This window comes from Sorex araneus, chromosome X (assembly GCF_027595985.1).
Source record: "Sorex araneus isolate mSorAra2 chromosome X, mSorAra2.pri, whole genome shotgun sequence".
NCBI classification, from domain to species: domain Eukaryota; kingdom Metazoa; phylum Chordata; class Mammalia; order Eulipotyphla; family Soricidae; genus Sorex; species Sorex araneus.
Window position 1 is genome coordinate 317,188,911 of NC_073313.1, and position 25,568 is coordinate 317,214,478.

Consider the following 25,568-nt stretch of genomic DNA (forward strand, 5'->3'; position numbering starts at 1 on the left):
ACAGGCAGGGCCCGGGGAACGTATTTCCCACCGCTCCCTCTCTCAACCCTCGCCTGCTCCCCGCCGCCGCCGTCTCCACGAGGCCATGTGCGAAAGGCAGCAGAGTGGGGAGATGTGAGTTGGACTTGCGCTCTGGAAGTGGGCGCCCACCTGGTCAGGAAGGAGAGCCCCCTGTTAATTCTTTACTGGGGCCTTCATCAGTGGCACCTGGGACTCACACTGGCCGCACTCTTGTCACAGGGCAGCTGAGTAGCACCTGTGGACATGCAAGCTACAGAGACCTAATTACAATTTAATTTTATTTTCTTGTAATTTGTAGTTTGTTTTGTGGGGTGAGGGGTATTGGGCAACGCGTGGTGTTGCTTAGGGCTGACGTCTGGCTCTGGGCTCAGGGATAACTCCTGGCAGTGCTCAGGGGACCATATATCTGTTGCCAGGGATAGAACCGGGGCTCCGGGGCGGGGTGGGGGTTGGTGGAAATCAAGGTACGTGTTCTTGGGGCTGGAGCAATAGCACAGTGGGTAGGGCGTTTGCCTTGCACGTGGCCGACCTGGGTTCGATTCCTAGCATCCCATATGGTCCCCCGAGCACCGCCAAGGGTAATTCCTGAGTGCAAAGCCAGGAGTAACCCCTGTGCATTGCCGGGTGTGACCCAAAAAGCCAAAAAAAAAAAAAAAAAAGATACGTGTTCTTACTTACAAGTCCTCCTCTATCTCCCTGGCCCCCGTTTATAACTGTCATTGGGGACTCCCGTGGCCTTTATTGCCCCCCCACCCTCCCCTCCTCCCCCTGTTGTGGCTGCTGTGCCATGAGGTGGTTGTACTCCCCTGGCTGTGTGTCGTGCTCCCATGGGCAGATGGGACTTGCCCTGCACACCGGGCCATGGTGCTTGCTGGGTCGCGGGGGTTGCGCACTTTAGCTCTGGCACTGGACACGTCTCACGGTGCGTACCGGTACCAGTTTTCTGCAGCAATTCTGGTCGTTTGCTGCACAGGCCAGCCTGGCTGTGTGCTAGACACAGGCCCTCTCGCGGCCCGGGGGTTCCAGGAATGGGGCTGCAGGGATGCTGCTTGGCACCTGGTGCAGTACTTGGGTCAAACCCGGGACGTCCTGACTGCAGGACAGTCAGGCACCTTAGCCTCTGAGCCGACTGAGCCCCTCCAAAAGATTTTGAGTCCAAAGATTTAGCAGTACCCACAATCTGCCTCTGGGCATTTGTTATCCCCCTATTCTGTTTCTTGATAGTCCACATCGGAGAGCCTGTATCTGTCTCTCTCCCTCCTATTGACTTCACTGAGTGTGAGGCTCTCCAGATCAGTCTATGTAGTAGCAAATTGCATGATTTTGTCTTTCCTTAAAGACCAGTAGTATTCATTGTGTCTATGTGCCATAGTTTCTTTACTCAGTCATCTGATCTTGGGCACTTTGTTTGTCTCCTGACTTTGGCTACTGTGACTAGTGTTCCAATGAACATAGGAGTGCAGATGTCTTTTCTGAATAGAGTTTTTGAGTCCTTTGGCTAGATGCCAAGAAGTGGACTTGCTGGATCACATGAAAACTCCATTCCTAGCTCTTTGAGAAGTGTCCATATTTGTTATTACGGAAAAAGGTTAGACCATCCGATGTTCCCACCAGTCGTAAACGAGGGTCTTGTCTCTCCTCCCCTTCCCTCCCTTCCCCTCCTCTCCCCTCCTCTCCCCTCTCCTCCCCTCCCCACTTCTCTTTCCTTCATTAGTTCAATGGAAAGTTTGTCCTAGACTTAACTTATCATAAGCAGAGCTGTTACCAGTTTTTTTGCAATGTCTTGATGGCTACCATGGGACACACGGACTCACTAACAACCGTTTAGGCTGGGGACTGCTGTGGACTGGTAACTGGCTGCCCAGACAGGATGGGAAGATGGGTGTTGCCCGGCAGCCAGGGACTGACTCTGTGGAAGGTAGAGGTGGGCCAAAGAAGGGGGCGCCTCCCGGGTGGGGTACTGGTGCCAGAGGCTGGCTGGCGGGGAGCCAGATTCTAGGGCCAAAGGCCAGAGGAGCTGCTGAGAAGAGAGAATGGGCAGAAGGGAGAAGCTGTTTGCTAGGAGGATCCAAAGTCCATGGGACTCTCCAGCATACCTGGCCCCGGCTCTGGGGCACTGGCCCTGCCTTTCCCGCAGACGGCGGGTCTGTCCCAGTCTCAGGCTCGTCCTTCTGCTTCAGAGTAGGTCTGGTTTGGGGGCCGGGGCCATAGGACGGCAGGTGAGGCACTTGCCTTCGTGCAGCCATGTGGGTTCCATTACTTGCATCGCACATGGTTCCCTGAGCCCCCGCAGGAGTGATACCTGAATGCAGAGCCAGTAGTAAGCTCTCAGCACCAGGCATGGCCCCCAAACGGGATAAGAACCGCAATAGCGCTGGCTTCCTGTATGGCTCCTGCCTTTTCTCTCTTTGCGGGGTGGGTGTCGCGGGGCTGCTCCTGGCTCTGTGCTGGGGCATTGCGCCCATCTCACCCTTGGAGATCTCGTATCTTAAGGACATGAATGTAAAACAAAAGTTTTTGGTTTTTTGTTTTTGGGCCACATCCAAGCAGTGCTCAGGGATTACTCCTGGCTTTGTCCTCAGGAATTACTACTGGTGGTGCTCAGGGGATCATATGAGATACCGGGTATCAAACCCAGATCCCTGTGTACAAGGCCAACACCCTACCCACTGTATTATTGTTGCAGTCCCAGTACAACAGAATACATTGATGACAGGGATCTTATAATGGCAATAAGGAGGAAGAGGGGTAGAGTTATGTACACTTGTATGAATGAAACATTTGAGGCCATTCCATTTTGTAACAGATTTTTATGACATGAAAAAATACAAAGAATAAACAGTATTTAAAGAGCAACACACAGGGCTGGGGATATAGCCCTACGGGGGTTGCACTTGCCTTGCATGTGGGTTCCATCCTTGAGAGCAAGAAAGAATAATAAAACAAGGATCCACAGAGAGAACTCTATCCAAAGACCCTGGAGAGAGCACTGCAGGCTGAGTGTATGCTTGTCTGTAGGAAGCCCTGGGGCAGCCCCCTGCACCACTGGGTCCTCCGGCACACAAAGCTGGGAGCAGCCCTGCTGCTGGGCCTGGCCCCAAAAATCAAGATCAGCAAGTAAAGCTACACACATGACAAGGTTTGTGGTGAAAACACACAGTGTAATTGTTTCCTACACATAAAAATTACATACATATGAAAAACACTCAGTCTAAAGAAATGGCTATAATTAGGCCAGAGAGAGGACAGTGTTTCGGGCACTTGCCTTGCATGCAGCAGACCCAGGTTCTGTCCCCAGAACCCCATGTGGTCCTCTGAGCACTGCCAGGAGTGATCCCTGAGCACTGAACCAGGTATAAGCCCTGAGCACTACATAGTGTGGCCCCCAAACCAAACTATCATTATTATTAATGAGAAAGATTTCCTTCTTTTCACTTCTCTTTTCAATATCAGAAACTAAATCACGTAGAAATCAGATTGGGCAAGAGAGCCAGATAGCTCAGCTTATACTTGGAAGGTGCTGGGTCAGCCCCCAGGCACCATGTGGTACCTTGAGAATTGCATGTGTACACACAGGCACACACACACACACACACACACACACACACACACACACACACACACACACACATACACACACAGAGGGCATAAAATTTTTTCTTTACACTGCTGGTGCTGATGATCTTCAGGAATTCCTTGTTTAGGTGTAGTACTGCCCTGGTTTTGCTTTATGTAAGAGCTGTTATCTTTTGGAGGTAGTTATTGAAATTGAAATTACTTTTTTTGAAATGCAAAATTTACAGAAAGTTGGCAGATAAAATCTGGTGTTAGCTTTGAAATATGCCAGTGGCTGTGTGAGTGGGAGTCTGGGCGGAAACACTGTTTGTGGAGAGGAGTTAATTGTTTCAGTCAGGTGAAGAGCCCTGAGGGGACAATTATCTTACTTCCTCTTCTTTCTTATATGCTTGAGATTTTCCATAATAAAAGGTTGAAAAATTAGAGACTGCTGGGGAAATGCAGAATCCTCACCTGAAGATTGTCCCAGTGGCTTGTCTGGTTCCCCTGATTTTCGTGTGCCCAGCTGTGCTCTGTCCCCTCTCCCCCACCCAGGGCCAGGAGCACTTCAGTGAGACCCCTTATCTCTGAGAGGCTCCCTGTTAGGGACACCCACCGGTATGGTGCAGTGCCGTACTGATAAAGTGCACGGTAAAGTGCAGTGCGCCCGCCCTCTGAGTGCAGGTCCGGTCCGTGTGCACCATGCGATCCCTACGGTGGGTCTCGTGGGGAGGCTGTTTGGAGAATCTAGCAAATGTGCCATCGCACGAGCTCTGGCACCGCCAACCATCATCACGGCATGGGTCAGATGCCAGAGGCAGCGTAGTGAGTGGTGGAAAGATCTGGAACCAGCCAGTCTCCCTCCTGGATTAAATCAGGTCTGGTGTCTCTGCCACAGAGAACAGTAGTGCCCAGGTGCAGAAAGGGATCCCTGTGCTTCTGCACGCAGCTGCGTGTACTGGAGGGGATGTGGCACTCTGCTGACGTATGTGGGCTGGGGGTCGGGGGTAAACAGCAGAATGCCCATCCCTGTGCTCCAAGTGCGGCTTGCGGGGTACCAGGCGTTGATGAGACCCTAATCAGGGGAGGCAGGTGACTCAGTCCTTCAGAGAGGTACTTGACTGTTGTCACTGTCTTTGTCTTGGCCCTGGGACCCTGGTCTCCAGCGCTTGCAGCTGGCATGGCCTCTGCTTCGCCCTTTGCACCTTTATCCAGATGCTTCTGCCCTGAGTCAGGCCTGCCCACGGAGTCAGCCTCAGCCCTTACACTGTATTATAAAAGATTAATAAGTTTTTAAAAACGTTTTAAAATTTCCTCTCTTGGGGCTGGAGCGATAACACAGCGGGTAGGGCGTTCACCTTGCACGCAGCCGTCCCAGATTGGATTCCCAGCATCCAGTATGGTCCCTTGAGCACCACCAGGAGTAATTCCTGAGTGCAGAGCCAGGAGTAGCACCTGTGCATCGCCGGATGTGACCCAAAAAGCAAAAAATAAATAAATAAAATAAAATGTCCTCTCACTGCCCCTTCCCTTGCTGTTATGGAGGCTGTTGTGAAGACTGGGGTCACACCGACGCCTGGCCGTGGTACTCACGCCCACCTTGGTGGGCACCAGGGTTTGCCGTCTTGTCCTTGTGGCACTTGCTCGTGAGCTCACTGCGGCGTCTGCTCTCACAGGTCACGGTTGTGACGCTTGCCAGGGGTCCTGTTGTGCTCACTCCAGGGCTTCCCTGGGGTCGTCCTTGCCGTGACACTGGGCCACCTTTCGAGTTAGGGTGCCTTCCTTTTCGTGACTATGGTGTTGCCGGGACTCGAAAGCAGAGCTGCTAGGACCGTGTTGAGTGTCTGTGGGACCCCAGGATTTTAACTCATGGCCACCCGTTGCAAAGCAGGCGTTTTAGGCCACTGTATTGTCCTTCAAGCCCCTGCGCTTTGTACTTTCAATTGAAAAGTAAAAGGGGGTATGTGGAGCTAAAGTATAGCAGGGAAGGTGCTTGCCTTGCAGGTGGCCGACCAGGTTTAGTCCCAACGCCCCCTGCAGTCCCCTGAGTCCCCCCAGAAGTGATCCCTGAGCAGGCCAGGGAGATATGTCAAACAGCTGGAGCACATGCTTCACCCCAGGTCCCGTCTTGGCACTGCACAGTCCCCTGAGCTCCCCGAGGGGCAGCCTCTGAGCACCAAGCTGGGAGTAGCCTCCAGCATCACCAGGTGCCACCCCCAAACAGGCAAACAAAAACCAAAACCAGAAAGTGAAAAAGTGAATGTATTGGGCCGGGGAGGAAGGCATTTGCCTTGCACATGAGCCCACTGGATTTGACCCCCTGCATTGTCTACAACCTCCCGGGCCCCACCAGGAGTGATCCCCAAACTCAGAGCATGGGTAAGCCCCGAACATAGCAGGTATGATCCAGACACACACACACACACACAAGAAAGATAAGAAAATAAAAGCCATTCTTCGCTACCACCCAAAGTATCATGTGCCTAACCCACTGTCCTATTGCTCTGACCCCAATATGATTATTTTGGGTTAACTTTCTTCTAGTAAGACAGCAGTAAACTATATTGAATTTTCCTACTTCCTCCTTTGTTCCTCCCCCATCCCTCCCCCCCCCCACAAAGGAGAAGCTCGTTCTCTTATTACAAAGGTAAAAGTAAAGGTTTTTTGGGTTGTTTTTGTGTTTTGCCTCACATGTGCCAGGCCTTGAGTTTGATCCCCAGCACCGCATGGGTCCCAAAGCACCCCTGGTCTGGTTCTCATTTTAAAAAACGCAGAGGAAGAAACAAAAAGCAAAAGAAAGTTTAAAAATGCATAGTGGGATGGGGCCGGAGCGATAGCACAGCGGGTAGGGCGTTTGCCTTGCACGCGGCCGACCCGGATTCAATTCCCAGCATCCCATATGGTCCCCCAAGCACCGCCAGGAGTAATTCCTGAGTGCAAAGCCAGGAGTAACCCCTGAGCATCGCTGGGTGTGACCCAAAAAGCAAAAAAAAAAAAAAAAAATGCATAGTGGGGGCTGGAGCGATAGCACAGCGGGTAGGGCGTTCGCCTTGCACGAGGCCGACCTGGGTTCGATCCCCGGCATCCCATATGGTCCCCCAAGCACCGCCAGGAGTAATTCCTGAGTGCAAAGTCAGGAGTAACCCCTGAGCATCGCTGGGTATGACCCAAAAAGCAATAAATAAATAAATAAATAAATAAATAAATAAATGCACAGTGGGAGATAGTGCCATGGGCTGAAGGTGTGTCATATTTTTCTTTGTGGAAATATATGGTGTCCCAAACCTGTCAGGAGTGGTTCCTGAGCACCACCAGGAGTTTCCCTGCTCCCACCCCCCAAATCAGCAAACAAAGCAGTTTAAGGATCCCTCAGAAGGAGCTTCAGTTGCTTTTTGGCTTGCTGGCTGCCTCCCTGTTTCAGCACTTGGCTTGGAGGCAGGTGGGGCTCACCGCATCTGGGTGGGGGCTGAGGGTGGAGCGGGCACTGTGCAGCGGGCACTGTGGGCAGCCTCTCCTGCTGTGTGGGTCGAGGTACCCCTTCCTTACCCTCTGCTTTCTCTTCCTTGCTGGCACGGGTCCCACTCCCTGCCAGCTAGCTGATGAGATCATCCTGCGTGTGGAAAATGGGACAGGCCCCCCAGGAAATCAGGGTGCAGACCTCTGGCCTAGAATCCTGTCTGATCTCTCCCTGCACAGGGCCTGGCCTGGGCAGTGGGGCTGTGAGGAGGCCTGGAGGCTAAGGCCAAGCCTAAGGACAGCGTCTGGCGGAGAGGGAGTAGGAGGCGTACCCCAAGTCTCATCTGGGGTCTCTGAGATTCAGGTAGCAAAGCCAAGGAGTCAGCTGTGCCTCGGTGGGTCCCAGAAAGGGTTTCGACGGGTCCAGCATGGACACAGTGGTGGATTGAGCACTGTGGAAGGCCAGACGGGCCTTCTGTGGCGTTTTGTTTTGTTGGGGGCTGGGTTTGGACACACTAACTATGCTCACGACTTGCTCCTGGCTCTGCACTCAGGGATTACTCCTGGAGGGGTTCTGGGGACCACGAGGGGTACAGGGATTGAACCATGACTGGCCGTGTGCCAAGCAAGTGCCTTCCACCGTGCTGTCTCAGAGCACTGGGTCTTGAAGAGTTTGTAGGGGATGCTATGCTCCTGGCTCGGGGTGAGCGATGGGGGGCCTGGAGGGAAGTGCCCAAGGAGCACTTCCAGGGAGTTGGTCTGCTGGTGGCCGTGCACCCCTTCAAGTGCTGGGGCGGGGGCGGGGCTGAAGGTGACCAGAGAGGACTGTCAGGCCCTGCCACCTCCCCGTGGGCAGCAGCCCGGGCGGGAGTCACAGCCTCGCTCAGTCTGCCCATCCAGCGGGGGCTTTTCTGACCTGGGCGTGGAGAACCCAGGAGCTGGACAAAGGTTGTGGCAGGGCGGAGTGGGCAGGCTGTAAGCCAGGTGTGGCCCAGGAGAGCTGGCTGATGACTGGAATGAGAAGGCCTCACCCAGGCCACACCCCAGAGCACATGTTTCTTTTTAATTAGAAGAAGTGGAAAAGAATACTATGACTGGGATGTGGCTCTCTGATACATCACCTTGTATGTGATCCCTCCAGTGCAAACAAACAAGATTGCTGTCGGTGGGATCATCACTGCAGCTGGCAGGGCACTTGCCTTGCACATGGCTGCCCCAAATTTAGTCCCCTGCATCACATGTGGTCCCCAAGCCCCACCAGGAGTGAACCCTGAGCACAGAGGCAGGAGTTAGCCCTGAGCACTGCTGGGTGTGCCCCCCAAAACCAGAACAAAATGCTGTTATATGGAACTCTAAATTTCTATTTTTTTTAAAAAAATGTGGGGCTGGAGCGATAGCATAGCGGTTAGGGCATTTGCCTTGCACGTGGCCGACCCAGGTTCGATTCCCAGCATCCCATATGGTCCCCCAAGCACCACCAGGAGTGATTCCTGAGTGCAGAGCCAGGAGTAACCTCTGCGCATCGCTGGGTATGACCCAAAGAGCAAAATTTTTTTAAAAAGTTTGAAAAAGAAAACAAGGGCTTTCAACATAAGGATACTCATTCCCCAGCTTCCTTGCCCTTCCCCCCTTTCTCAAGTTTCTACTGAACCAGCCAGGAAATAAAAAAAGAAAGCTAGACTGTCTTATTCCTCCTATTGTCAGGTTAGATCATGTGCGAGTGATATTTTGGCTGGCCTGAAATAGTCTGCAGTCAGCAGTTTCATATGCATCAGACATTAACATTTTGCCGTATCTATTTTTTTCTCTGCATAAAATACTTTGAAGACAAGGGGAGTAGATGTATTTAAATTTTTATGTTTCAGGGATCATCAAGAGATTTAGTACAGCAAGTAAGGCACTTGCCTTGTACGCAGATGACCTGGGTTCGATCCATAGTTTCCCAGATCCCCACCCCATGCCAGAAGTGACTCCTGAGTGCAGAGCTGGGAATAGGCCCTGAGCTAACAACCAAAAACAAAACACAATAAATTTGTTTCCTGTTTTATTTCTCTAGCCACCACAGAAATCCAATTATGCAGTTAAATGGATGCAAACTATCAATAAAATGAATTAACTCCTTACTATAAAATTTTATATTAGATTTCCATTTCATATAATGAGAACCATAAATGTAAACCCCTAGTCAATTCACTTGGAAATTTAGATTGCAAATCAGTTAACAGTAATTTCTTATTAATGGAAACTTTTTTTTTTTTTTTTTGTGGTGCAGGGACTAAATCCAGGACTTCACACATGCGAGGCTTTTGCTCTGCCTCTGAGCCACGTCTCTGACCCAAGAAACTTTTTTTTTTTTTTGGTGGGGTAGGGGCGAACACCTGGCAATGCTCGGGGGGTTACTCCCAGCCCTGCACTCAGGAATTACTCCTGGCAGTGCTCTGGGGACCATATGGGATACCGGCGATCAAACCCGGGTCAGCCACATACAAGGCAAATGCCCCAACCTGCTGTACTGTTGCTCTACCCTCCCCCCCCAAGAAACTGCTTCAATTATTTTTGTTTTGTTTGGGGCTTTTGGGGGGGCCATACCCAGTGGTGCTCATGGGTACTCCTGGCTTGGTGCTGGGGATCTCTCCTGGGGGTCCTTGGGGAACCATGTGATGTTGGGAATTGAATCCCGTGCTTAGGCATGCAAAGGCATGTGTTCCAGCCCCCTGACCTGCACCGTGGCCCCCAGAAGCTTCTAATGACTGGATTTCTGAGTGCTGGTTTCTCCACTCTCCCTCCCGCTCCCCACCCTCACTGGTGACCCTTCTGCTCAAGAGTGGCCACATGACGCCTGTGGGATGCTCGACTAGAGAGAGGATCAACTAGAGAGAGCGAGCTGGTGCTCGCCAGATGGGGCAGCAGACGGAGACGTGAGCTGTGACCGCCGCACGAACACTGAGTCTGTTGTCGACTTTAGGTCGTGCGCGAATGGCCAGTCTAGGGGCACTGGAGGAGGGGATGCGGTGTTGGGGCGGGCTGGCCCGTAGGAGGCCTGGGCAGAGGCCAAACAAAGGAGTGTCCCTGGCTCCCCTGAGAAAGGTGGGAGACTTGGCAAGGGGGCCGGCACTGAAGGCAGGGAGGCCCCCAGCCGAGGCCGGGCTCTGGGCTATTGGGAGGGGACTGTTGAAGGGGTGGGAGCAGAGATGAGGGAACTAGAGAAGGCCGACTTGGCCCCCTCGCGCCCCTGTCAGCTGGGTGAATGGAGACAGAGCGGCAGGTATGGGGTGTCCAGCGAGAGCTGCTCTCGCCAGTTGAGTTTCTGAGTCTGAGGTCACGTGTGAGTGCCGGGCTGTACACATTGAAGGGTGCTTTTGTCCATTCTTGGCTCTTGGGCTATACCCAGAGATGCTCAAGGTTACTCCTGGCTCTGCTGCCAGGGATCACTCCTGGCCGGCTCAGGGAACCATAGAGGATGCTGGGTCGGCCTCATGCAAGGCAGGTGTCCTGTCCTCTCTATACCCTATCTCTCTATCTCTCTGACCCTCAGGGTTGCTTCTGGCCTTGAGAAACACAGCACAGCTTGCTGTCTGAGCCCGTGGGTCCTTCAGCTGGGAGGGCTTGTTCTTGTGACCTGAAGCTGTGACTTTTCTCTGCTGGGGGCACTAATTTCTGCCTCTGCACTGGCTGAGTCGCATCAGAAGATCCACCCCACCCCTGGGCTCTCACAAAAAAGGCTCCTCACCCGACTGTCACCCAGATCCCTTTGCTCCCCTTTATTTGTCTCCCCCTTAACTTTATCTCAACTAAGCATAGTAAGAAAAAAAACCTAAAACTTTTTTTCAACTGAAATATTATATCAAATATATATTAATATATATGTTAAACATATGATTTAAAATATATAAATATATATTTATATATACGGGTGGGCTGGAGAGAAGGCCCAAAGGACTGAGTGCATGCTTTGTGTTTCAGTTCTCCAGCACCCCACAGTTTCCCAAGTGTGCTCCCCCTTCCCTCAAACCCCTTTTATATGTGTATAAAATGTTTATTATATAATTAAATACAATTTGCAATTAAACACACATCCATGCCAGAGGAGTGGCACGGTGAGCCGGGGCACATGCTCCGTTCACTGGAAGCCCAGGCTCCATCCTGCACGGCTGCCAAGGGGACACTCCCAAGACTGAGCCCCTGAGCTGCCACTCACCAAGGCAAACTCTGTCTGGGTACCTGTCACCTGCCTGGCTGGCTGCGCACACACACACACACACACACAAGGGGCCGGGATTTGGCTCAGTGGCAGAGTAGGTGTATCACGAGCATGAGGCCTCGTGTTTAATTCCCGGGACTACAACAACCCTCTTCAACCTAGAAGTAAAGCATGCCCATCTACTAGCGTCTCGGAGGGCACCGAGCAAGGGCTAACAATCACTCGTCCCTTCCCTCATCCCCAGACTCCGCCCACAATGTCATGGTGGTCACTGGCCCCTCTTCCAGACACTTCTGTTGCACTTGAGACTTCCCCTCCTTCTCAGCAGGCGGGGAGCACCGTACGTTCTGTCCCAGCCCTCGCCTCTCCACTAAATGCACCTTGGGCTCCGTCCCACCTTCCATCCAACCGGCCCAGCAGCATTCTCTGGCAGCCTCGTGGCCCTGGTCAGCATTCAGGCCGCCTCATTATTGATTTCCCTGCCTTCTGCTTGAGTTTGCTCAAATCGATGGTCCATCCAGGTGCTCTGCCCCTCTCTCCAGGGCTTCAGCCCCGAGCTGTGACCCCTTTGTCCAAACTGCCCTGTCCTGGTGCCAAGCAGTGAGGGGGGATGGGCTTGCGGGCGGGCTGTAGTCCCCAAAGCTTCTGTTACTTCTTCATCTTCCCTTTGGTTTGTTTTGGTGCCACTCCCGGCAGTGCTCAGGGATCACTCCTGGCTCTGCCCGTAAGAGTCACTCCTGGTGATGCTTGGGGGACCATATGGGATGCCGGGTTGACTGCATGCAAGGCAAGCCCCCGACCCACTGTACTATCACTCCAGCCCCTCAGCCTCCTAACTTTAGAAGTTGAGGGGTACCCTTGTCTAGTTACAGCCCCACCGGCCTGATTCCATCCCTTGGGAACTGATTCTTCATCTCTGGCAGGGTCGGAAACATTGGGCACTGTGGGTAGCCCCATGTCTAGTTGGCAGATACCCGCCACCAACAACCATCCGTCCCCTGATGGTTGTTGTCCTTCATGTTGTCCGCCTTGCCCTCCCCAGGGATCTGCCAGGGAGGGCCCGGCCCTTTCCATTCCCTCCAGACAGACGGTCCTTAGTTAACCGCCCTTCCACGTAAAAGTCTCTCTGGCTTTCTTTTCCATGAAAGCAATGTCTGTGTGCAGCAGAAGCTTTAGGAAGTACACAAATGGGGTGGGGGAGAAACTTTCCTGCCCCCCCAACCCCCCCCTGACTTCCCGCCACCAAGAGTGTCTGTGTCTGCTGGAGTCTCCCAAGCAGCCCCCGTGTGCCAGGCTGACTCTGCTCTGCCCCCCCCACCCCCCCAGGGAAGTCCCACCTGGCCATTGTGCAGAAGGTAAACAACGAGGGTGAGGGCGACCCCTTCTATGAAGTGCTGGGCCTGGTCACGCTGGAGGACGTCATCGAGGAGATCATCAAATCCGAGATCCTGGACGAGTCTGATATGTACAGTGAGTGCCCCTGTCTGGCCCAGGGCCTGTGTCCCCCATCCCACGCCTGTGTCCCTGGGGGAACGCCCATGCTGCTGGTGCTGCTAGGGTCTGGGAGAGGAGGTGACCGTCCTCCCGGGGGTGGTGGGGGGAGAGGGAGGGTCCCCCTTCGAGGGACGGGGCCCTGAGTGCCAGACTTCATCTCTTGCAGCTGACAACCGAAGCCGGAAGCGGGTGTCTGAGAAGAACAAGCGCGACTTCTCGGCCTTCAAGGATGCAGACAACGAGCTCAAGGTGAAAATCTCCCCTCAGCTGCTCCTGGCTGCACATCGCTTCCTGGCCACAGGTACGAGCGGAGAAGGGCGCCCTCACTCCCCTCCCACGGGTGGCTGTGGTGCCGCTGCATGCTGGCCCCCAGCCCCGCCCCCCAGGGGGATGTGCTGAACTGTCTCCCACCAGCCCTGCCTGCCCAGGCTCCTCCTGCAGGACTGCTTCTGGCTCAGGGACGCTCAGAGCTCGGGCCCAGACCTCACTGGCACTGTTCCCTGCCAGGGGTGTGGCTTGGCGCCTTGCGTGCACCGTCCCTGTAACCATGAGGTCAGAGCCCCGGCCCCCATGTGCTGGGTGGGGCAGGGGGAGAGGGCGTTGGCAGTGTTTGTGCAGCCCCACTGTTCAGAGCCTGTGGCAGGGGGCGCTGGGTGGGGCAGGGCGCAGGGGTGTGGCTGGCGTGGGGGCCCGCTGCATCCTGTGCACTCTCCCGTCTCCCCCACAGAGGTGCCCCAGTTCAGCCCCTCTCTGATATCGGAGAAAATCCTGCTGCGGCTGCTCAAGTACCCAGACGTCATCCAGGAGCTCAAGTTCGACGACCACAACAAGCACTTCGTGCACCATTACCTATACACGCGGAACAAGCCGGCCGACTACTTCATCCTCATTCTGCAGGTGGGCCCAGCGGCCCAGCCGGCCTCCCCCCCACACCCCCACCCCTCCTCCCTCTGGGCTCGGGGCTCCTCTTCAGGTCGGGGGGATCTCAGCTTTCCCTCCCACGGCCCACGGCGCTCCCTCCCTCTGGCCTCTGTGGCCCGTCCCGTGGCGTTTCCCCTCTCCCCAGCACACCCGCACTGTGTCCTTTCAGGGCAAGGTGGAGGTGGAGGCGGGGAAGGAGAATATGAAGTTCGAAACGGGCGCCTTCTCCTACTACGGCACCATGGCTCTGGCCTCGGCCCCCTCAGGTGAGCGGCTGCAGGGAGGAGACACTGAACGGCCCCCCTGGGCCTCGGGCTGCCCACAGGGCACCTAGCCAGGCAGTTTGCGGGAGGGGGAGGCCAGTGAGGTCCAGTCCTGATGGTGTGGAGGAGGCTGTGGGAAGGGCTGGGGGCAGGGAGGTCGGTGGGACACTCAGAGCCCATCGTGGGGGGTGGGCGCGAGAGGACCAGGAGGACGGAGAGGAGGAAGGACTGTCTGGGCAGCTCCAGCAAGCCAGAGATCTTGTGGGTGAGACACCCTGCTGGGATGGGGGGTAGTTCAGTGGTTAGAGCACTTGCTGGCATGTGTGAGGTTCTAGCTTTGTGCTCCAGCATGGGGGCGGGGGGAAGGAAAAGAAAGACAAGCAGGATTTTTTTTTTTAATAATTTTTTTTAAAAAGCGGGTGGGAAATGGGAAACTCTTCATGGCCTTTGCGCCACAGAATGACTAAGTGTGTTTTGGGCAGAGACTGAGAAGGTGCAGGGTGCCGGGGGCCACAGAGCTGTGCTTGTGGAGACTGGGTGGGTTTGGCCTGGGAGCTGAGGTGTCCAGTGCTCAGAGCTGGGTTGCCACACGTTGCAGAGGGGCTTACCCTCTGGTCTGGGCCGCTGCCCTCTGGTCGGATGTTAGTTGGGACAGTGTGAAGGTACTTGGGGTCAAGAGCAGGACAGGCCTCCCTCCAGGAGAGTCTGGGAAGTCCCAGGAAGGTCACCTGGTTTCCCTGGTGCTTTCTCCACCGCCAGCTCTGTGTGCCGGGTGGACTCTGTGCCCAAGGCCCGGTCTCAGCGCCACCTTCATAGGGGGCTCGGCAGTGGACTGGGGTCGGGCTGTGGTGCGGCCACACAGCGAGGTGTGTGCATGGTCCCTGGGCCCCAGTACGGCCTTTGGACATGGGGGATCCACGCAGGCCCGGGGCAGAGCAGTAGTCCAGCCGTGAGGGTGCTAGCCTTGCACGCAGCCAACCTGGCTCGATCCCTGGCATCTCGCGTGGTCCTTAAGCCCACCAGGAGGGATCCCTGAGCACAGCCAGGAGCAAGCCTGAGCATTGCTGGGTGTGGCCCTCAAACAGCAAAAAACATGGAGAGGTTGAGGGGGGCGTGGAGTCAGGACTCCAGAGCCGGGTTTGGAGTCTGTGGGCCTGCCTGACACCTCAGCTCCCTCTCCCAGCATCCAGCTTGTGTGTGTGTTGGGTGGGGGGGGTCTCCCTCATGTCAAGGCCTCAGGGGACAGTCCTCTGGCCACTCCTCACAGCAGATGTCTCTGCTGCCTGGGTCAAGCCTGGCCGGTCCCTTCCCGGGCTCCTTCAGTAACCACGGGGAGAGAGATCACTTCTTGAGGGCCGTGGAGTTCGGAGCTGTGCCCCCAGCTCTGCTGCGCCTCCTCTGTGCCCCAGAAACCCCTCCTCATCAGCTCGGCTTCCTTGTCCCAGTCCCGCGCCCCCGTCCTGTCTCCCTGACCCCACCTGTCACTGACCTTTTCCTCTTTTGCTCCAGCGCCTTCAGCCCAGGCCGGGTGTCCGCCTGGCAAGCGGAACTCCCTGCTGTCCTGGCTCTCAGGTAACCCAGCATGGCTGGACGCGCCTGCACCGCCACCTGGCGCCTGAGCCCGTGCACTGCAGCCGCTCTGGCCTCCCCTTCCCTGTCCCGGGCTCCCCTGCCCATCTTCACCTGGGGGGGAGGCCGCTAGAGCAGTTGCCTTGCATGTGTGATCCCCAACACTAATAAATAACAAAGCAAAGCAAACAAGCCAGCACCACTCACTCCCTCAGCTTGACCTGGCGCTTGGGGCTTGGCTGGCTTCGCCCTGCGCCTGGAAAGCCCCCAGAAGAGACACTTGTACCTTCTGCTCCCCGGCAGGCGTGAGTGTAGCCGCTCAGCACCCAGAGCAAGGCCCCTGCCTGGCCTCTGCAGGATGCAGCACCTCTCACAGCTTATTCGAAACACTCAGCACCTTCCCTCAGAGACTTTGCTTGTCCCCGGCAGAGGGGCCATGGGTCGTGTGCTGCCTGTCGGGCTGAATCCCGGAGCTGCCTTTCCTGTCTGTCTTGGTTTTCCGCAAAACATGGGAGCATTGCGGGTACCCACTGTTGTGATTGCTGGAGGCAGCGAGAACGAATATGAAATGTGTCCTACTCAGTGATTCTCTTCTTTTTTTAAGCTTTCATTTTAAATTTTTATTTAGTTTTACTTACTTTTTTGTTTCTTAGGCCATATCCAGCGATGCTCAGGGGTCACTCCTGGCTCTGCATTCAGGAATTACCCATGGCGTTGCTTGGGAACCATATGAGGTGCAGGAATCGGTCCCTGGTCGGCTGTGTGCAAGGCAAACGCACTCCTCGCTGTACTATTGCTCAGTCCCCTTAGTGGGTCCCTTTTCACTCACGACGATGACTGAGATGTGACACTCCAGTTATACAGTGTTCAGGGAAGGGTCAGTTACTGCTCCTGGCCTTTGCCGTGTGCCACCCAGAGCTCTGTCCCAAGACGGGTACCGTCTGTGTGGGCCAGCTGGGCTTCACACAGGATGCAGAGGGAGGCAGAACGTGCTGGGCTTGGCGATATTCCTGAGTGGGCTGTGCGCCCTAAGGAAGTGAACAGCATCAAGAGTGTCTCTGAGGGGCTGGAGCAATAGCATAGCGGGTAGGGCGTTTGCCTTGCACGCGGCCAACCCGGGTTCAATTCCCAGCATCCCATATGGTCCCCCAAGCACCACCAGGAGTAATTCCTGAGTGCAGAGCCAGGAGTAACCCCTGAGCATCGCCGGGTGTGACCCCCCCCAAAAAAAAATGTCTCTGAGCAGGGGCTGGAGACTCAGTGCAGAGGTTCAGAAACTTGCCTTCCATGGCTGCACCTGGGACAATAGTTTGAATCCCTGTACTGTATCCGACCTTTTGAACCACCCCAGTGTGACTCCTGAGCACAGAGCCAGGTGTGGCCAACAGAAACATGTCCTTTGAGCTGGTCTTGGGAGGTAGCTCAGAGAGAGACGCAAAGGGCTGGAGCAGATGCTTTGCCTGCCAGATGTCTGGCTTCATCCCCTCTGCCACATGTCCCCTGATTCAGACTTCCTAATGCAAAACCTTTTTCTGTTCTGGGGCCAAAGATATAGTAAAGGAGGTAAGGTACTAACCTTACACATAGCCGCTCCAGTTGGATCCCTGGAACCCCATATAATCCCCTGAGCACTGCCAGGAAGGATCCCTGAGCACAGAGTAGGGAGTAAGCACTGAGTAGCACTGGGTGTGGCCCAATCTCTCCCTCCACCAAAAAAAAAAATTTCACCAAAATACTGAATTTTTTATGTTTAAGATTATATTTCTTGGACCAGTTGCCTTGCATGCAATGACCTGGCTTCAATCTCCAGCACCCCCAAGCCCCACCAGGAATAATCCCTGAACTGAGCTAGGGAGATAACTCAAAGGACTAGACACATGTTTTGCATATGGGAGGATCAGGTTCAAGTCTTTGGCAGCAGATGGTCTCCTCAGTACTGCCAGGAGTGACCCCTCAACCCTCAACACTGAGCCAGAAGTAGCTCCTGAACACCGAAGGGTGTGGCCCACAAATTTAAAAAAATTGATAGGCTCTATACTTTTTGCTTTATTTTGTCCTTTACTCTTTTAGCATTGGAATTGCCTAATCAAACCTCTCTGTTTCTGTTATATCTCTTGTCTGGTTGTAATTCCAGAGGAACATTATTTAAAAACATTTTTTAATTATAAAAAAATTAAAAAGCATCATAGTTCATTATTCAGAAACAAACGCTCCCTATTTTAGTGTATTTCTTTTCAGGACCGCTACTGAATAATATGCCTAGTAATTTCTCTACAAGTTAGAGGCATTACTTAAACTAGCGTAACTTTTTTCTTTTTGGTCACACCTGGTAATGCTTAGGGATTACTCCTGGCTCTGTACTCAGGAATTACTCCTGTGGGTGCTCAGGGGACCATATGGGATGCCGGGGACTGAACCCAGTTCGGGTGCGTGAAAGACCAAAACCCTCCACACTGGATTATCATTCCGGCCCCAAACTAGGATTACTTACACTTGCACATAACCTTCTAATATACTTCTTTACCAAGTCATAGAGTAGCCAGACTGTGTTTTCCTAGTTTTATGAGTGGAAGCTGAAAGAGTACTATTTAATTCATTCTCACTTTGTGAAGCTGTTGGTCATTCAGTCACCCAGATAAAAAACATTTACTCTTCATTGGTTAATTAATTGTTAGAACAGCTAACTTAATAGTTTTCTCAGTAAATCGGCTTATTCCATTTCCTATTTGCTTATAATGATCCAGCTTGCCTCCACAATTTACTTCTTTATGCTTTTTACAAGCAACAACAATTTATGTTCAGTGTTTTCAAACACAAGAACTGATAATATTGGAGACTGTGTAGCACTGTAGCACTGTCGTCCTGTTGTTCATCGATTGGCTCGATCGGGCACCAGTAACGTCTCCATTGTGAGACTTATTGTTACAGTTTTTGGCGTATCGAGTATGCCACGGGTAACATGCCAGGCTCTGCCATGCAGGCGGGATACTCTCGGTAGCTTGCCAGGCTCTCCAAGAGGGGTGGAGGAATCAAACCTAGGTCAGCTGCGTGCAAGGCAAACACCCTACCCACTGTGCTATCTCTCCAGTCTGTGTACCATCTCTTTTTCAAAATAATGTAACCAGTAGCCAGCTCCTTCCTCGTTCACTCAACCAGGGCTTGCGCCGCCCCCAGTGGCAGGAAGAAGTACTACCACCCCTGCCTTAGCTTTCCCCTTTTGGGGCGGGGACTAGGAGCTGGAGCTCTGGGCCTCTGGGTTTTGAGTTTCCTGTGCCCCACAGGAAAGCTAGGTGCAGAACCCATTTCTTTTTTTTTTTCTGCTACACCTGGCGATGCTTAGGGATCATTCCTGGCTCTGCACTCGAGGAATTACTCCTGGTGGTGCTTGGGGGGGACCCTGTGTGGTACCAGAGGTCAAACCCAGTTTGGCTGCATGCATGGAAAGTACCTTCCCATTGCATTATTGCTCTGTCCCACTGAACCCACTTCTGACCTGCGCCTTCTAAGGTCCGCTCAGGGCATTGTGTTGGTGGGCGGGTCTTCCTGCTCTTTCCTTTAATATTGAAGACGCCGTGGTCTGTGTCCTGGCCGTAACTGAGACAGGCTGTGTTGTTGTCTCCCATGGGAGGGAGACCAGTGGTTGCTCTGAGTAGGTGGGCTGGCAGGTAAGGGGTTTTGTCCTCCAGTATCTTTGGGGCCTTTGCTTCTCCTTCTCTGCTTTATTCTGGGCAACTGTGGTGCTGAGTGTGCCGCGCCCTTGGGCAAGCAAGTGAGCGCAGCCCTTGTGCTGGTGCGGCCTCCCCCTTCCTGGTGGGAGCGCTGCCTCCTAGGCATCCTCGGGACTTGGTCAGACCGAAGTTCTCCAGGCCTGACCCCCCCTCTCTCCCCACAGACCGCTCCCCAACCCACACCACCCCGCTCAGCCGGTCCGCCTCCCTCAGTTACCCGGACCGCACAGACATCTCCAGCCCAGTGCCCCTGGCAGGCAGCAGTAACCAGTTTGGCAGCTCCATCCTGGGCCAGTACATCTCTGACTTCAGTGTCCGAGCGCTCATGGACCTCCAGTACATCAAGGTGAGCCGCCTTCTTGGTGCTGCTGCTTGCACACGTCACTCAGTAGCTGGCAGCTTCTTTCTGGCACCCACAGCCCAGTGACCTGGTAGGCTCAGGCCTGAGCCTTGTGTCCTTGTTCTGTGTTTTGTCTCTGTTTTTTGGGGGGCGCAGGGGATGGGAGGTGGGGATTGTGTCCCGTGCTGCTCAGGGGCTCCTCCTCGTTTGTTGCTGGGGGGGAGATCTGACCTATAGCACCCTCTAAGCCGTCTCCTGGCTTCTGCCCCTTTCTCCTCCTCGCTCCTGGGACCTCCCACCTCCTCTGAATCTGCAACCCCCGGCCTGCCTGTGACCCTCCCCTTTCCGGGACGCAGGCCGGGGTGTGCCACCCAGGCCCGCGCTCAGCCTCCTCCTGTCCCCCGGCAGATCACCCGGCAGCAGTACCAGAACGGGCTGCTGGCCTCCCGCATGGAGAACTGTCCTCAGCTGCCCCTGGACGGCTGCACCATTTGCACAGAGAACATGGCTGAGAAGTCGGAGCTGCCGGTGGTGGACGAGACCACGGTTCTTCTCAACGAGCGCAACTCCTTGCTACACAAAGCCTCCCACGAGAGCACCATCTGACAGGAGGGCCCGGGGTCCCCCGCCCACCCTGCGGGGGCCTCCCCAGTGGGCCCGTCGGAAGATAGGGAGCCTGAGAGGCCGGAAAGGGGCGCAGACCGCCCCTCTGACGCGGTGGCCGAGGGCCTCCAGTTGGCAGGGGGTCTGGCCTCTGACAGGGACCTCTGAGCCGCGTGCTCAGAAGCAGTGCCACCCGGACTGATGGGTGGGTTTGGGGCCAGCCGCCATGAGCAAGGCTGGCTTTTTTTTTTACTGAATTTCTAAACTAGGCTCATTGCTCCTCTTTTTAGATATCATTGGGGAAGGGAACAGGGAAGGGAAGACAGGGTTAAGGAACTTTATTTTGAAGAGAAAGACTTTTTTTAAAAAAACAAAACAAAACTGTACAAGGGGTATGCTTTCTCACCCTGGAAACGATAGCCATAATGTCCCGGCCACGACCTCTCTGTCCCTGGCTCAGGGTCTCCACTCCTCGTGCTTCTCCTAGAGGCCTGCAGGGGTAGCACCCCCCCACCCATTGGGAGGATGTTCTCCCAAGCAGGCGAAGAACCAAACAGCACCGAGAACAGCCACCGAGGCTCAATGAGGCTGGTCTTGGCAGTCACCTGGCCCGCCAGGTTCTGAGTAACAGGTGCCCAGAGCACAAGGGGTACCTGACCTGTCTGTCCTGCCGGTCACTGTCTAGGACTCTGGGCTGTCCACAGGCTGGCTGGGAGGTGGGGCTGGACTGAGGCTCCATCCTGCATCCCTAGTGGTTGGCCTCAGTCCTGCCCCCTAGGACATCTCACTCCTGTAACAGGACTGACTTCAAAGTGTTAGGTGGGGTCTCAGACCTTCAAGCTTGCCCCTGCCCCCCAGGCCCCCAGGCCCTGCGCTCTTCTTACCAAAGGTTCTTCCCGCCTGGGTTGGGCGTGGGGGGTGGGGTGGGGGGTACGTGCATTCGAGGTGTCTGAACCAGGTGGTTCCAGGGTGGAATCTGCTTCTGGGCCCCTGCGTGGTCAGCAGTCGGCACCGCACAGTGAAAGCCAGGTCTCACCGCTAAACTACGAAGTCCTCTCTGGACTTTCTACGTAAAACTCCAAAGCCCGCATCTCGGGGCTCATGGGCTGAGGACGTGTGGGGGGACCCACCCTAGCAGCTTCTCCAGGCCCTGTGCTCCGTGCCAGGCCATCCTGATGCGCTCACTCGGAGCGCAGCCGACGTCTCCCACCCCGGGGGACCCTGCGTCCGTGTGATCCTCGAGTGACACCGTCATCCTGGCTTCTGCTGGAGTTAGTGGTCCTCCAGGGACCCAGCTTTACAGGAAATTCCCTCCCAACCCCCAGCGCCTTTTCCCAGCCTGAGCCAGGGCCCACTGCCAATCCCCAGGCGTCTTCCTCCCGGGGAGCCAGGTGGCAGGTGGAGTGGGTGCTGGGCCCCAGGCGAGAGAGACTGGGCCGGCCTTCCCACTGAGTATTATTTATTCACTCCCGTCCTCGACCGTGCCACACCTGGCCCTCGCTGACCTCTGCTCCCAAGACCTGCAAACCCCGACTCGGGGCACCGAGACTTGCCTCGTGCCAGGCGTGTCTGCCTGGTGAGTCCCCGGTCTTCCCCGGCCCAAGGCTGGCCTGGAAGCCGGTGACCTCTGTGGTTTCTTAACCCGAGGGAAAAAGGACAAGCAGCCATTAGCTCCCGGTGTGGGCAACCCCTTCATTTTCTGAATCTGCCGGGGGCTGGCCCAGCTGGTTCCTGAGAGACCCGAGTGCCACGTGCAGCATCCCGCGTTGGCCCAGGCCCAGCGAGTGTATGCGAAGGCAGGGGAGTGAGCGAGTGCACACACTGCCAGGCTACCTCTTTGCACACACAGTTAATACCAACACACAGCGAGACCCCCTCCTCGCCGCCCACGCTGTCCCTTCCCCCTTTTATAATCACTTCTTGCAGAGGGTCCTAATTTTTTCCCGAATATTACTGGTCCGATGACTTCCTCCTCCCAGTGCAATTTTTCACTTCCTTTTTTTCCAACCTCTGGTTCCTGGGCTGAGCCACACCCTGGGACCCGACACCCCCGCATGTCCTCCCGGGTCTGGGAGACCTTCACAAAGGGCCTCCAGATGGGTCGGTGAGTCACAGCCGCCACAGTGGAAAACTCCTATTTATTTTGCATAAGATTTTAATTTGTATATTTTTGTGATTTATTTTGGCATTGTTATAAGTTTGACTCTCGGGGAGTTTTGTTGTTACGACTCTTGTGTCTTTTGTCACAAAACAATGATAATATTTGCTAAACAATATATGGAATTTATTTTTGATTGGTAATAAAACAATGAAATATGTGTAAGCTTTGGTGAGTCTACAGTGTGCCTGTCTGAGTATGTCAGTAGTGGACCTTTTCGGGGAGGGACGTCACCCAGCGGTGCTCAGGGCCTGCTCCTGGCTCTGCACTCAGGAATCACTGCTGGTAGGGATCAGCCGTGTACAAGGCCAGTACCTACCTGCTGTATTGTTTCTCCGGCCACAGGACCTTGCGGAGAGTTCCAGCCTGTCATCTGCAATGACCAGGGGTGGGTCCCTGTGGGATGGTTCAGCGAGAGGGAAACAAATCAATCTTATGAAAGACTGTCGGCAGAGGGAGTGTTCCAGCTGCTGCTGGCCAGAGCAGGCAGCAGGGCATCGGGGGTGGCTCCTGTGTGACAGAGTCTGACTCCCGGCACTACCTGCCTGCCCCTCCCCAACACCACTGGGTTGGCCCGCCTGGCCCCCAGACCTCGCCCAGCCTGAGCACGACCTCCTCAGGCCAGCACTGCCAGGCGTGGCAGCGCCAGGAGTGATCTCAAGCCTTTGGAGCTCCTCTGAGGTGGCCCCTATAAAATAGAAACAAAAGCACCCTGGGGAGACTTCTGGAACAGACGCCAGCAGGTCTCCTGTCTGCACATTCAGAATGAGCAAGTTGCCCGCCTCCTTCCTGACATTTACAGAGAAAGGAGCGTGGTATGAATCCGACTAGACTGTTTTATAACTGCAGTTGTCTTTTTGTGTATAGCCCTGTCCCCCACCCCACCTTCCTTGTTACAGATGCCATAATAACCATGGATTGGACACCCCTGGCTGCGATGCTCACATGGTTTAGTAATGCTCAGCTGCAGTGCTCAGTGAGGTTTGACTCCTTTTAATTGTGCTTGCATGCGTGCGGGAATGTATGTGCTATGTGTCGTGCAGTCCCTTAGTTATGTTTCAGTGCTCATGAGAGACAGTGGTGTGCTCACAGAGGTCCTTGCCAGGGGTAGTTCTTGGCTCAGGTGCTTGCTTACACATCTTTTAGTTACCAGACTTCATATACTTTTTTTCCTATCATGCTGACACACACCTGGTTGTGGTATGACTAGAAGTCACCTGCAGCTGCCAGGATCAACACTCGGTGCATGTGGGGTGCCAGGGGCTTGCACTTGTGACTGCATGCTTCCTTACAAGGTACGTGGTGCTGTAAACTCTAAGCCGCTATACCTCAAGGCCAGGCCCCCGAAGGGCGTGTGGTCCATATTTCTATGCTGGTTGTGTTTCACAGTTGGGTGCTCAGATCTTGACAAGCGCACCTGAGAGTTACATCTGGGCAGTGGAAGTTTCAGTGCTGCAGAACCTGGTGGTGCCCAGGGTGCCGTGCTGGGTATACATTTGGTGACCTAGGGGCAGGGGCTCAAGCTTGGGCTTAACAGCAGAGAAACTCAGGGCAATGTTTAAAGAAAGGGAGGCTCCTAAGGAAGCAGAAAGGAAAAGAACTTTCTAGATAAATAATAAATGTGAAAACTTCCCTGTTGGAAGGTTAGTATAACACTACATGCCCGGAGCACCAGCCCTGAGATGAAGAGGACAGTTCACAGGGGTGGGGACATGGCTTAAAGGGCTGAGTGTATGCCTTGGCATTTGCATGGCTCCCCAAGAAACTCCAGGGGTAGCCCCTAAGCTCACAGCTGAGGGTAGCTCAGAAATTTAAAAATAGAGGCAGCTCTCGTGGAGGCAGCTAGTGCGAGGCTGGGGAGCACCGAGCCGTGCCCTGCGCTGCCCGGACTCACGAACAATACAGTGAAAATGGCCAAAGGTGATCCGAAGAAGCCCAAGGGGAAGATGTCTGCTTATGCCTTCTTTGTGCAGACGTGCAGAGAGGAGCATAAGAAGAAAAACCCTGAAGTGACGGTCAGTTTTGCCGAATTCTCCAAGAAGTGCTCTGAGAGGTGGAAGACCATGTCTGGAAAGGGGAAGTCGAAATTCGATGAGATGGCAAAGGCCAACAAAGTTCGCTATGACCGGGAAATGAAGGATTATGGGTCGGCGAAGGGCGGCAAGAAGAAGAAGGATCCGAATGACCCCAAGAGACCACCATCGGGATTCTTCCTCTTCTGTTCAGAATTTCGCCCCAATATCAAATTCACAAACCCGAGCATCTCCATTGGGGATGTGGCGAAAAAGCTGGGTGAGATGTGGAACAATCTGAGCGACAGCGAAAAGCAGCCCTACAACAGCAAGGCCGCGAAGCGGAAGTAGAAGGACGTCGCCGACTATAAGTTGAAAGGGAAGTTTGACGGTGCGGAAGGGCCCTGCCAAAGTTGCCAGGGAAAAGGTGGAAGAAAAGGAGGAGGAGGAGGAGGAGGAGGAGGAGGAGGAGGAGGAGGAAGACGAGAAGGAGGAGGAAGAGAAGGACGAATAAACTGTCGCTCAGTCTCCTTGAGAGTCCCTTAGAGTAGGGAGTGCCACATCAACACCCCTGCGCTGAGCCCGCCCGTCACCCTCATTAGGTTTAATCTCACTCACGACCCCATCTAGTCTCAAAGTGCTCTAGGAGTTGTCAGTGGTTTACATGGCGTGGCCATGTGTGTCTGGGGTACCCTGAAACTGTATCAAAGTTGTACATACTTCCCAGCATTTTTAAAAAGAAAAGGCTCTCAGGCTGAGACAATAGCACAGCGGGTAGGGCGTTTGCCTTGCACACAGCCGACCCGGGGTTGATTCCCAGCATCCCATATTGTCCCCTGAGCACCGCCAGGAGTAATTCCTGAGTGCAGAGCCAGGAGTAACCCCTGTGCATCGCCGGGTGTGACCCGAAAAATAAATTTAAAAAATTAAATAAACATCACTTCTTTCGAGAAGCCCTTCATGATAACCTGGCCTCACATCCTTTCCCAGTGGCCAGCTCCTGAACGTTTTTCCACAAGGGGCTACTGGCAGCTGTGTGGTGTCGGGAGTTGAACCTGAGGGTGCGTGCTGAGTATGTGCTCCAACCTGTTGACCATCTTTCTGGCCCCTGTCTCCTTTATCTTACCTTGTATTTCTTCATTGCACTTAGGATGTTAAAATATGCATTTCTATATTTTGTTTGTGTCAGAAGTGGGACTCGAACCCAGGCCTCCACTTGGAGACCAGAACCCCCAGTGCTGCGGAAG

At 54.3% G+C, this 25,568-nt stretch overlaps 1 protein-coding gene and 1 pseudogene across 2 annotated transcripts in view; both read left to right on the plus strand.

Moving 5' to 3' along the window:
- Positions 1-22,469, plus strand: part of CNNM4 (cyclin and CBS domain divalent metal cation transport mediator 4) — a 35,354-nt gene extending 12,885 nt beyond the window's left edge. The window contains exons 2-8 of one of the 2 annotated variants that reach the window (XM_055122276.1): positions 12,560-12,703; positions 12,894-13,028; positions 13,455-13,624; positions 13,818-13,914; positions 15,421-15,483; positions 19,373-19,554; positions 19,957-22,469. In XM_055122276.1, the coding sequence (XP_054978251.1) occupies positions 12,560-12,703; positions 12,894-13,028; positions 13,455-13,624; positions 13,818-13,914; positions 15,421-15,483; positions 19,373-19,554; positions 19,957-20,154 (989 nt within the window). In that variant the 3' untranslated portion in view covers positions 20,155-22,469. The remainder of the gene's footprint in view (positions 1-12,559; positions 12,704-12,893; positions 13,029-13,454; positions 13,625-13,817; positions 13,915-15,420; positions 15,484-19,372; positions 19,555-19,956) is intronic. The other variant, XM_004609223.2, reaches the window with a different exon arrangement.
- Positions 22,470-24,213: 1,744 nt separating this feature from the next.
- On the plus strand, positions 24,214-24,835 carry LOC101542944 (high mobility group protein B3-like; annotated as a pseudogene).
- Positions 24,836-25,568: the final 733 nt, after the last annotated feature.